This window comes from Hemiscyllium ocellatum, chromosome 6 (assembly GCF_020745735.1).
Source record: "Hemiscyllium ocellatum isolate sHemOce1 chromosome 6, sHemOce1.pat.X.cur, whole genome shotgun sequence".
NCBI lineage: Eukaryota > Metazoa > Chordata > Chondrichthyes > Orectolobiformes > Hemiscylliidae > Hemiscyllium > Hemiscyllium ocellatum.
In genome coordinates, this window is record NC_083406.1 from 49,432,267 (window position 1) to 49,445,918 (window position 13,652).

Below are 13,652 nucleotides of genomic sequence, written 5' to 3' on the forward strand. Positions count from 1 at the left end.
TCCTCACCAAGTGCTTCCTTTGTCTGCTCTTCTCCCTTTTAAACTGCTGTTGTTTTGACTTTTTTTTTCAAAGTTCCAAAACAATGCAACAGCATATAAAACAGTAATTGCTGCTCCTGGAATTCGAGGAAATCACCTCCAACACCTAAAATACCTCAAAATAAAAAGGAGCAGCTCTTACAGCCAGAAATTTTTCCCATCCTCCATCTTGGATTATTATTCAGAAAAAGGAAAGGAAAATTAGTGAGATATTGCCAAATTTCATACAGGCTGGACACAATATGTGCATTTTCTCCAAATCTACATTCAAGAGTTGAAAATATTATACATTGCTGTTTTTAAAAAAGGTTTTCTTTTGAGTTGAAGGCACAGCTACAACAAGGTGGGCAGGAAATTCTAATTTTCTGCTGATTTTTCAAACTGACTAATGCCCTTGATATATTACGATCAAATCGGCTCATGAGTACTATCAATAAGCATTACATCATACAAAACAGGGTGACATCAGATTCAGTTAACCTCACTTAACATTCACATATTTCTATTTTTAACAGGGATCCATGAATAGCAAAGAGGCATCGAACCTGATCGTCTTGCCTTAACACTAATATACAAAAGCAAATAAAGAGACGTCATGGTTGTGTCAGTTAACAAAGCTTTCGGACAAAGAGCAGGAGTCAAAACTATGATCTATACAACTGACAACCAAAAGACAGAAAGGTCCTACTGTCCAGTAATTACTTGCATTTCAATATGCATTGCCTCCATTAGTGGCCACAGCAGACACAGAGTGCACTGGGGCTTACACCTAATGTTTCTGATTAGTTAGATAAATCTCAAGCACAAGGATCAGGATATCAGAAACTCAACAATCTGAAGGAAAACTGGTTTCTTGTGTGATGAAATTTCAGGATCCAGCTATCATTAAGCCAAAGTAATCCTAACCAGGAATAAACCACCTCCTACAGCAATATCAATGAAATAACTGTTCATAATTGGAAATTTCACTGGGAGACAACTTACACTTATCAAACAGCCTTCAATGAAATAGCCTGAATTGTTTTACAGGAGCATTAGAATGGAGGATATTAGAGAGAAAAGGAGGGAGAACGCTCCAAAACAATGGATTCAAAAACAATGAGAACTTTAAAATGAAGACATTGCTTGACCAGGAGTCAACGAACACAGGCATCAAAAGGAGAATAAAACTTGCTGTGAATTAAGGCATGGGAAGCAAGCTTTGGATGACCACAAATTTATGGAGGCAGAACATGAGAGACAAGCCACACATACATGGAATCGTTGGGTCTAGAGATAATAAATTAGGATTTCAGTAGCAAATGCACCGACTTGCACTGAGACAGTGGCAAAGTCAAGAAATGTTATGGAAGTGGTAACAAAAGTCTTATTGATGGCACTGTTTGAGGCCAGAAGCTAATCACAGAATGAAACATAATAGCAAGGTTACAAATACACTGGCTTAGTCTAAAAGCTGCTGCCAAGGAAAGGAACAGCTAGAGAATGCAGTTTGGAGCAAGGTCCGCAAAAAATGGTTTCAGTATTATCAATATTTAAAAGGAAGCTTCTCCGTACCCAATACTAGATGTCTATTAACTTAGTAAACATGAAGGAGTTAAGAGAAGTGAAGCGATGCTGACATAAAGTTGAGTGTTTTTTAAGAGTTGGGCATTGTCAACATATGAAAGAAAATTAACAGTGTGCTTTCAGACAACACTGATGGGCAGCAAATTGATCGGAAACAGAAGACCAAGGATAGATCTTTGGCACCAGAGGGCACCAGTCCAGCAGCAAGAAGAGAAGCCATTGCAAGTGATTCTCAAGCATCAAAGAGATAACTTCTGGAAACAATCTGACCCAGCAGAATGATAATGAAGAGGTACTAGAGAATAATGTGATCAATTATGCCAAAGGCTGCAGATGGACTGGGAAAGGGAAAGAGAAAGGTTTTTGTCACAGTTATAGTGGATGGTCAAAATAAATTAAAATGAAAATCCTAGTATTTACATCAAACAACAGATTGTGATTTTACAGTTTGTACTCATGATGGATTTGAAACAATGTTTGCATGCTTTGACAGACTGTAGAATTAGAAGGACAGGATGTACACATAATTACAGGATAAGTCAGGCAGCACTTCTTTAAGCTTCAATCATTTTACAAACAGATTCATGATATTTCATCCTTGGACTAGCAAGTAAACAATCTCAATTTTGAATATTTAAAATAGATTGTATTTCAATGCAAATTTTCATGCCACTTCATGTGAAGAAGTGTTTTCTAACATCACTTGATTTTGATTATCAGGGACTTTACTACATTAGCAATTGGAAGGGAATAATGGATCAGATGCTTTATTGAAGCAAGCTCAAGACTCACCTTGAAGCTTCTCCTACACGCTTGCTGCGTGAATTCCTAGATTCAAATGGGAATTGTTTGTTTGCATTACTCATTTTTAAAATGTATATTCTTTTTGTAGGAGCAACAAGCTGAATTTTCCCAGCTATCACAAGCATTCCTCGTGCAAACTGTAGATTCAGTCAATTGGCACCTCCTAATCCATGTGAATGCCATATTTCAGAAGTCATAGAATCTCTACAGTGTTGAAGTAGCCATTCGGCCCATCGAATCCACATCAACCCTCTGAAGAGCATCCCACCCACACGCACCTCCTACCCTATATCTGTCAACACACATTTCCCTTGGCTTATCCCCCCAGCCTGCACATCCCTCGACACCATGGGCAACTTAGAATGGCAAATCAACATAACCCACATGTCTTTGGACTGAGGGAAGAAACCCATGTAGATAGGGGAAGAATGTGCAAACTCCAAACAGACAGTCACCCAAGGGTGGAATCAAACCTGGGTTCCTAGTGCTGTGAAGCAGCAGTGCTAACCACTGAACCATGTGTTACCTAAGTCTGAGGGAGAACTCTTTGTTATAACATAGAGCATTGAACGTTACAGCACAGTAAGGCCTTCAACCTTCAATGTTGCGCCAACCTGTGAAATTAATCTGATGGACATCTAATCTACACAGTTCCATTATTATCCATATGTATGTCCAATGCCTATTTAAATGCCCTTAAATACTACTGTTGCAGGCAGGCCATTTCATGCCCCTACTACTGAGTGAAGAAACTACCCCTGATATCTGTCCTAAATCTATCACCCCTCAAATTAAAGCTATGTCCCCTTGTGTTAGCCTTCACCATCTGAGGAAAGAGGCTCCCACTGTCCACCCTATCTAAGCCTCTGATTGTCTTATACAGCTCAATTAAGTCACTTCTCAACCTTCTTCTCTCCAATGAAAACAGCCGCAGTTCCCTCAGCCTTTCCTCTCAAGACTTTCCTTCTATACCAGGCAACTTCCTAGTAAATCTCCTCTAAACCCTTTCCAAAGCTTCCACATCCTTCCTATAATGTGGTGACATACCTGCGTCTTGTACAGCTGAAGCATGACCTCGTGGCTCCAAAACTCAATAACTCTACCAAAAAACACCAACATATCATATGCCTTCTTAACAACCATATCAACCCCTGGGTGGCAACCTTTAGAGATTTATGCACCTGGACACAGCCATCTCTCTGTTCACCTACACTGCCAAGAATTTCACCATTAGCCCAGTACTTTGCATTCCTGTTACTTCTTCCGATGTGAACTACTTTCCTGTATTAAACTCCATTTGCCACCTCTCAGCCCAGCTCTGCATCTTACCTATGTCCCTCTGTAACCTACAACATCCTTCAGCACTATCCAAACCCTGCCTATCTTAGTGTCATCCGCAAATTTACTAATCCATCCTTCGACATTCACATCCAGATCATTTATAAAAATGACAAACAGCAGTGGCCCCAAAACAGATCCTTGCAGTACACCACTGGTAACTGAGCTCCAGGATGAACACTTCCCAACAACCACCACCCTCTGTCTTATTTCAGCTAGCCAATTTCTGATCCAAACCACTAAATTACCTTCAATCCCAAAACTCTGTATTTTGTGCAATAGCCTACCATGCAGAATCTTATCAAACAGTTTACTAAAGCCCACATACTCTACATCAACCATTTTACCTTCATCCACCTTCTCACTAACACTGCCCTTTTCGAATGTGAATACTGTTGAAAAGTATTCATTAAGCGCTTCTGCTAGGTCCTCGGATTCACGGTGGCACAGTGGTTAGCACTGCTGCCTCACAGCGCCAGGGACCTGGGTTCAATTCCCGCCTCAGGCGACTGACTGTGTGGAGTTTGCACGTTCTCCCCGTGTCTGCGTGGGTTTCCTCCGGGTGCTCCGGTTTCCTCCCACAGTCAAAAGATGTGCGGGTCAGGTGAATTGGCTATGCTAAATTGCCCGTAGTGTTAGATTAGATTAGACTTACAGTGTGGAAACAGGCCCTTCGGCCCAACAAGTCCACACCGACCCGCCGAAGCGAAACCCACCCATACCCCTACATTTACCCCTTACCTAACACTACGGGCAATTTAGCATGGCCAATTCACCTGACCCGCACATCTTTGGACTGTGGGAGGAAACCGGAGCACCCGGAGGAAACCCACGCAGACACGGGGAGAACGTGCAAACTCCACACAGTCAGTCACCTGAGTCGGGAATTGAACCCGGGTCTCAGGTGCTGTGAGGCAGCAGTGCTAACCACTGTGCCACCATGCCGCCCACACATGTTAGGTAAGGGGTATATGTAGGGGTATGGGTGGGTTGCGCTTAGGCGGGTCGGTGTGGACTTGTTGGGCCGAAGGGCCTGTTTCCACACTGTAAGTAATCTAATCTAACTTCCCCCTACTGTCTTTGATTGGCCCTCGTCTTATTCCTGATTCCTGATGAAGGGCTCCTGCCCGAAATGTCGATTTTCCTGCTCCTCGGATGCTGCCTGACCTGCTGTGCATTTCCAGCACCTCTCTAATCTCCAGCATCTGCAGTCCTCACTTTCACCTAATCTTACGCTAGTCATTCTTTTATTCCCGACGGTCGACGGTCTTAGGGTTTTTCTTGATCCTATCTGCCAACAACTTTTCATGGCCCCTCCTGGCTCTTCTTAGCCCTCTCTTTGGATCTTTTCTGGCTAACTTACAACTCTCAGGCCCCCTAACTGAGCCTTCCTCTTTCTCTTGACAAAAACTTCAACCTTTTTTAAAGTAAACCATGGATCCTTTTCTCGACAACTACCTCACTGTTCGATAGGTATACACTTAACAAAGACCCATAATAGCTGTTCCTTGAATAAGCTCCGTATTTCAAGTGTGTTCATCCCCTGCAGTTTCCTTCCCCACCTTACACATCCTAAATCTTGCCTAATTGCATCATAATTGCCTTTCCCCCAGTTATACCTCTTTCCTATGATATATACGTATCCCTGTCAATTGCTATTGTAAACCTAATCAAACTGTGGTTACTATCACCAAAGTGTTCACCTACCATCAAATCTAACACCCGGCCAAATTCAATATAGCATTGCCCCTTGTTGGCCTGTCTACATACTGTGTCAGAAAACCCTCCTCCACTCATTGAGCAAAAATTTGATAAAGGTTCTGCAGGTAGATTTACACAATTCATTCAAGAACAATAATCAATAGCATTTTACCAGTGAGCTTAACTATTATCACAGTACAGTGCAACCTCGATTATCCAAACAACGGGGACGGGGAGTATTTTATTCAGATTACTGAATGTTCAGATAACCAATCTAATGGCTGCGGGGAGCAGCCCAAGTATCAGGACCTTGAGATCTTGTTCGGATAATCGATGTTCAGATAACCAAGGTTGTACTGTACATGCTGAATACATGTTTGAAATATATACTGTTAGGGACAGAATTTAATCAATTGATAGTGTGCAATTTGTTTTCTTATTAGTTAAAAACTTACCCTAATAATATACTGATAGATGATAACAAGACTGACAGCCATTGAGAGATTTGCCAAAAAAGAGAATACTGCAAGGTACTTGAGATCACGAATAAAAACAAAAATGATCAAAAAAGGAAGTAAGCTCAGCATGTATATCCTTGCATCAACGTTCCACTCATCAGGTGGACTGCTGGTAATGTTCAAGTCATTGTAATTTGTATGATTCTTCAGAAATCCTTCCACCACCTGCAGAGATAAAATAATTTTTGAACTCATGGTTTATGATTAAATAGATCGATGAGCTCTATTATACATATACCATAATTAAGAATAAATTACATGAAAGCCTGCTATAGGAAATTCAACAGGTGCAGTGCAGGATGCAAATTCACTAGCTATAGCAATCTGTTTAAATTAAATTGTGATGCATAGAAGTGACCTACCACTATGAATTCACCTACATAAACTAAATCCTGAATGCAATTTCCTTTACACAGAAAGCAACAAAATACAAACCTATTGAAAATGTACAAGAGCAAATCCCGTGACAATTTTCGCTTCTTTTTAACTCCTGGTAACTGAGTAGTGCCAGCAATAATATAATTTCCATAATATAATGACACTATTGGGGGAATATATAGACAATTCTGACTATTTTAAATCAATCAAAACCACTTCAGGATATTAACTGCATAGTAAATGAATGTCAATTGTGTTTAATTATATACAGGTGGAAAAAATCTGATTGACTTTCACTTGAGCACATAGAAAATTGTAATGGCCCAGTGTTAATGTCCCTACCTCTGGGCCAGAAGTTCAACTTCAAATTTCATTTAAGGATGTGATGGCCACGGAGTTAAGCATGTGAGAAAGATAAAAAAAAAGGTATTGATGTAACTGGGGTGAGAGTTAGGAAAAAGAGACTTATGATGGTTCACTCAATAAATACTGTACTAAAGATTAACTTCAGTACATTCTGAAACAAAAAGTGGAAGATTAGACCACAGGATACCATAATGATTCTCAGTTATATTACAGGGTAACTCTAAGATGATTTCGCACACAGGTTCAACTCTCTCCAAAGTATACAGAGAAGCAAAATGCAGCATAGGTACCAAGAATCTGTTTTGTAGATTAAAGATTGTCTGGAAAAGGGCCATCCAATGTTCATAACTGGTTGCCTGACAAGCATGATCTAGAATTTACCTAACCTAATTCAATGGAAATAATTTGTTCACCTGAAACATAACTTCATAACCTACAACAAAAAGCCAAAATTGTCATTCACTCCAGTCTGCATACCTAGTCATTCAAGATGATCTAAAATGTGTTATGGCAGTGGTTCCAAACCAAACAGGCTAGAACCTTTAACATAGTTGCGTAACATCACAATATGATATTCTGATAAAAAGCTACTTTCAGTCTCTGTGTCATTGAGTCAGTGTTGTGTCTTCAGTCAGCTATTTGTGTGAGCAATGTCCACCAGTGAACTCAGAACCCAAATTATGCCTGCAAGTTGGTAATATTTCAACAATGTCAGGAATTAGATTAGATTAGATTATCTACAGAGTTGAAACAGGCCCTTCAGCCTAACAAGTCCACACCGACCTTCCGAAGAGTAACCCATCCAGACCATTTCTCTCTGACTAATGCACCTAACACTATGGGCAATTTAGTATGACCAATCCACCTGACCTGCACATCCTTGGACTGTGGGAGGAAACCAGAGCACCCGGAGGAAACCCACGCAGACATGGGGAGAAAGTGCAAACTCCACACATACAGTCACCTAAGGCTGGAATCGAACCCTGGTGCTGTGAGGCTGCAGTGCTCACCACTGAGCCCGTAATGTTATGCATGAACTTCAAGGTATGTGATTCAACAAGAACTCAACTCTGTCACATAAGCTAACATACAGAATACCAAAAAGCTCATCATGGTAGTAAAAAGTACACACTAAAAGAGAGTTGTGACAGCCAGGTATTGGCAGTAAGAAGGTGCTGAAGACTAAAATGGTCAGAGCAGCACAACAATTGGGTAGCATCTTTTTCCTAACACTCATCCACTAATCTGTCAGAGTTCAAAGCCCAAGTTATTATTCCATCAATACTGAAGTACTACAACCAAAATGGAAAGCATGTCCTTAAGCACAGGGAGTACTCTAGCCCTACTGCCCTTTTTCAAAACAAATAATGGCAGCTTACAATAGGCCCAGAATGGCTCAGATTTTAAAAGTGGCTCGTAAAAGAACCATCCTTTCAGCACCAACTTTAGGGTAAATAGCAAATGAAAAGACACCGAGAGAAAACTTTATCTATGTATCAACACGACCAACATGTTTGGTCATTGGTGGGTTCCATCAGCTTGGCTCTCAGAACAGATGTGAAGACAAAGAGAAAGGCACACATGATATCATAGCTCACTCTTTTTTAAGCAAAAGCTCTACCTCTGAGTGGAAACTTGTAACTTATAAAGCTGTGATCATAAAAGAAGCAGAGAAGCCAACAATACATAGAAGCACCACACTACAACACAGATGTTTGCTCATAATTAAGAGATCAATCTTTACTTTATCAATCAGCTGACAAGAATGATAGCCAAACTTCTTCTCACACTGGGCATTTAAGGGATAAGAATAAAACCATCCATAAAAATGGATGGATGAATGAACAGTCAAACGAATGAATGAATTAGTTTTAGTGTCACATATACGCAATGAGTACAGTGAAAACTTTATATGTCGCCACTTACAGTGTCACCTTAGGTACAAAGGTATCTCAATACAGCTTCTTTAGTTACAAAAACTTGAAACATAGACAGATAAAATGTCCAGCTTTGCAGAAATAAAAGTTCATAACACTAATGCTAGCACTTAGTCTCCAGTCCACACAGGGCTCTAGCTCCAGACCTTGCCAGGCTTCACCTTGAGGATCATGAGACTTGGAGATCGATTTTGAACCACCATTCCAGGCTAAAGAAGTTACGTCAAGCTGAGAAAATGCCACATCAGGAGGCCACCAGACCAGGTGTAGAGGCTGCTACACCAAGCCAGGAGATTGCCATGCCAGGACAGAAGGTCACTGCACCAGGCTACTAAGCCAGTCCGGGAGTTGTTGCCAGAGGCTGAGAGTCATCAATGATCACAGAGATTCCAGAAACATTTACAAATGATAGACAATCAACTGAAGGTTAAAGGATACACAGGATACACAGGCTTGAGTTCATATCACACTGGCAAAAGTCAGATGAAACGATGGAGCAAGTGCTAGGTAGGTGATGACACGATAAAGAATGTGATTTAAGTAAAGCTAATTTAGCTGAAGGTTTATGGAAATGTCCATTGTCGTTACACCCATCAAATCCTACAGAAAACTACTCTTGAAGTTCTACTTGATGAAGGATGCAAGTTCAAAGCGATTGTAGCACGACACTACCATCTACAAGTGCTTGGCCCTGGAATAAGTACTCTATACTTAAAAAAATTCACTGTAATTCTCAAATTGTGTCCAGGATGTGGCTTGTCTCACTCACTGAAAGAGGATCTAGCATTTGATGACACATACAAGCTAAGTTCTACAAGTGTGCTAGAAATTCAGTTACCCAAGGAAATCCAAAGTACAACAGAATGTTCTACAGCAGCAAGTAAAGAGTTGCCAACCAATAAATCATATCAAAGAGGTTTTGAAAATTCCACCCACGCCATACAAGCATGTCAACAAAGCTTACAGACCCCTGTTAGGTCGTACATGTGGTAAATTTGATGCATTACATACATGATGTCAGAAAAACTAACACCTTTATTTATATTCAAGTAATTTATCCCAAAGGAATGGACAACATTCACTATTTGCCTAAATCAACACTGATGGAAGTGTAAATACCATTGCTCCAGCATCCTGCACGTATGTACTCAGGAAACTGGCACAATGTGCTATAGTCCACACAGGATATGGAACTATTTTCAAGAGGCCCAACATCCATGCATTGGCATTATTCAGCTTAAATACCAATACAACTCAAGATGGTCAGTAGATACCTTTTATGTAATAGAAACAGATGAATGTTTTATCATTAGTTCACCAGCATGCATGAATCTACGTGTTATGATCCATGAAATAACAAACTTATCAGATGCAGGACCAGAACATTCAAGAGTGCAACATACATTTCCTACATCAATAGCCAAGCAGAACAGATCCAAACTACATCTGACAATGAACACTTCCAAGATCTCAAGATGATGAACAGGTAACCTGAAAATATCCAAAAGGTCCCCACCAAGTATATTCTTTTTGGTCATGCAGGGACAATATTGAATATAATCTTTCAAGGCTAACAAGTTATACATGTCAGACAGTACATACACAGAACATTTTGGTGCAGCAGAAATGAGAGATTAATACATGAATATAATTTGTAGGAACAAGTGCACTAATCAATGAATAAAGTTGTATGGACATTCGTCAATTTCATTAACCTCAAATCAAGAGAACTTTCTCCTGCAACAAAGTTCCTCCTCACCTGTGGTGCAAGATGCAACAAACATTTTCCATGCCCATGATACAACTGCATTCTGGTAACCAAATATTTAAAATTTTCTTTTGTATGATAAATCACAGACACCACCAGTGCAAAAGCTGTTGACAGGTGAGATGCAGGACAGAAGTTCCCTATGGTCAGGGAGTCCAGAGCCAGGGGTCAGTTTAAGAATAAAGGGTAAACCTTTTAGGTCTGCAATGAACAGAAACTTCTTCATCCAGAGAATGATGTAAGATTCACTGTCAAAGGAAGTGGTTGAGACCAAAACAGTCTGCTTTTTCAAGAAGGTAAATATTGCTCTTGTGGTTACGGGATGAGGGGATGTGGGGGAGGGTAGGATTTGGGTGCTGAGCTCAATGATCAGCCATTATCATATTCAATGGCAGAGCCAGTTCAAGGATCAAATGTCCTACTCCTATCTTCTTTTTTCTACATTTCTATCTCGTTATCATTGCTGATTTCAAATCCTACACAGATTTACTGACTCTCTGCCATCACCATAAAAAAAATTGTCATTCCTCTGACTCTAGCCATTTGTGCAACCCTCATGCTTAATTTCATTGTTGTCAATATGCTCTCAGACATTGAAGTCCCATTCAGACTTACATCAATTACTTAAGCTTTTTTGGTTTCACTGACTGATCATCATTACTGTCTTCCTATTCTAGTCTTGTGCAACAGACTTCCTCTCTATGTGACTGGCAATGTACAGAATAGTCTGGTCATTACCTATCCTAGCTCCACAACCTTTTTACCCACTAAATTCAGTTATGTGGAGACTTTGATGGTAATTTTTTAAACTGAGATTGATAAAATTAATTTAAAATTCACTGATCAGTTGGATGATATAGGACAATGGTTAAGTATCAGGATTTAATTAAATTGTTGATCAATGCTGCAAGCAGCAGCCTTGTGGCATCGCATTACTCAATGTAACCAGAACACAGCACAGTTTCAGCACTCTGACTTTAGTGTACCTTTTTGACTACATAGTTCAACATCCTATTTGCTTTATCAATTAAAGGCCTGAGACAACTGGAGCATTAAGCCTTCAAGAACACTATTTCTCAGTTTCATCCTTAGCCATCTCAGTATAAATCTTGGAGTAAGTCTGCCCCCACTACTTTCCCATTTTTCTTCCCATACATGCAACACTATGAAGATAATGGTATTATTTTGCTATTATTCTGCCACTTACATATTTTGTCCAATTAACTTGATGTTTCTCAAGCTTGATCCTCAGAATCAACTGTCCCTCTTAGTCTATTTAGACGTTTGATCAATTTGTCTGGCATCTTGAATCAAACAAGTGATAAGAATTAGAATAACTACGGAACCGATACCAATCAATTCTTATTATTCCTTTTAAGTATAATTATGTGTTCCAAATATCATTTTTTAAAGATTATGCTGACCAATATAACTTGATTTATTTAAACAAAGGGTGATTTTCTAAGCAAAAATCCATTTAGCTCTGTGTTATTACTATTTGGGAACTTGGATGTTAAATTACAAACATACATCACAAGGCTGTGCATTCTTTAAAAAAAAGCTAAATATTTACAAAATCGAAATGCCAATATCATGAGTGTTATTAAATAAGCTTATTTTACAATAAACCAATTATCTGCTGTTGATGAGAGAAACCTGGCTTTTTCAAAATACTGAGCCCGTCACAGTTCAAAATTACGTAATTTCTTTATAACCAACCTGGTTAAATTTAATGTTGGGAAAGGAATGGGGTACACAAAACAGTGCACCCCTCCAAACTCTGTAGTAACAATAGCTAAAGATGAACAGACCATCTGGCTGAATTAAATTCGAACAGTCTTCCATAAAGATCAAAACTCGACATCACAGCATCTAAATACTTCCAGGGTTTTCACCTCCACTGTTCCAGCTGGAATTAATGTTCAGAGTTACAGAGTCCCATCGCACAGAGAGTCTAATTCGTCCATGCCAACCAAGTTTCCCAAACTAAGCTAGTCCAATTTACCTGCATTTTGCCCATTTCCCTCAGAATGTTTAGTATTCGAAAATGAACCTTTTAATTATCTTTTAAATGTTTTAATTCTACCTGCATCCACCACTTATTCTGACAGTTCATTCCACATATGAAACTGTGTGGAAAAACTGACCCTCAAATCCTTTTCCAATCTTTGCCCTCACACATTAAAAAATATGCCCTGGAGTTTTGATCTTCCCTACTCGAGGGAAAACCTTTGCTATTCATCTTAACTATGCCCTTCATGATTTTATAAACTTCTGCAAGGTCACCATTCAGCTTCCTACGTTCCAGCGAAAAATGTCAACACTAGTTACAAGAAGACATTGCTGTACCAGCCCATATTTAACTTTTTCATCCATGTGCACATTAATCCATGTCAATTAAAATTTAACTTCAATTTTTAAGGAAGATAAATAGTCTTATAGATAATGTGATACTTTTTTCTCAATCATTCAAGAAACAAACCAGCTAGGCAACATCATTTCAAAATACGAAGCCAAAGTGCTGATGGAAGGAAAATCAAGTTACTTATTAACATATTAGAGTTTCATATCAGGTTTATTAGAGCAGCATCATGACACAATGCAACAATCACAACAGTGAATGTAAATGGACAAAAGCCATCTGTGGAGCAACAAAATATAGTTATAGAATCACAGCATAGAATGAGCCCTTTGGCACATCCAGTCTGCACCAGTCAAGAACCACTTAACTGTTCTCGTCCTACTTTCTCGCACTGAACCCATAGCTTTATGCACTTTGGCATCACAAGTTTACTTCTCAATACTTAACTGTTATGAGAAGGTTCTACCTCTACCACCGTTATTGACAGTGAGTTCCAGACACCCATCACTCTCTGGGTGAAAAAAAATTCCTTACATCCTCTCTAAATCTCTTGCCCCTTAGATTAAATATATGGCCACAGGGCACTGATTCCTCCACCAAGGGGAAAAAGTTCCTTCCTGTATATCCTACCTGTGCCCCTCATATACACCTAGAAAATTAAGAGAAAGAATGTTCCACTGAAACTAGAATTGTGTATTTTGATTTTCTATTGTGGACTGACAGCGATGACCTTTGCAATTGGGCAGCACAGTGGCTCAGAGTGCTTCACACCGCTGCCTCACAGCGCCAGGGATAAATGTAGAGTAATAGTTTAGGGGAATGGGTCTGGGTGGGTTAATCTTCAGAAGGTCGGTGTGGACTTATTGGGCTGAAGA

The 13,652-nt window shown here is 39.6% G+C and overlaps 1 protein-coding gene across 5 annotated transcripts in view; it reads right to left on the reverse strand.

The window, feature by feature from the left end:
- The window catches only part of LOC132816685 (neutral amino acid uniporter 4-like), a 197,838-nt gene that overhangs the window by 133,922 nt on the left and 50,264 nt on the right, over positions 1–13,652 (reverse strand). For all 5 annotated transcript variants that reach the window (XM_060826546.1, XM_060826547.1, XM_060826545.1 and 2 more), the window contains one exon: positions 5,904–6,131. In XM_060826546.1, coding sequence (XP_060682529.1) covers positions 5,904–6,131 — 228 coding nt within the window. The remainder of the gene's footprint in view (positions 1–5,903; positions 6,132–13,652) is intronic.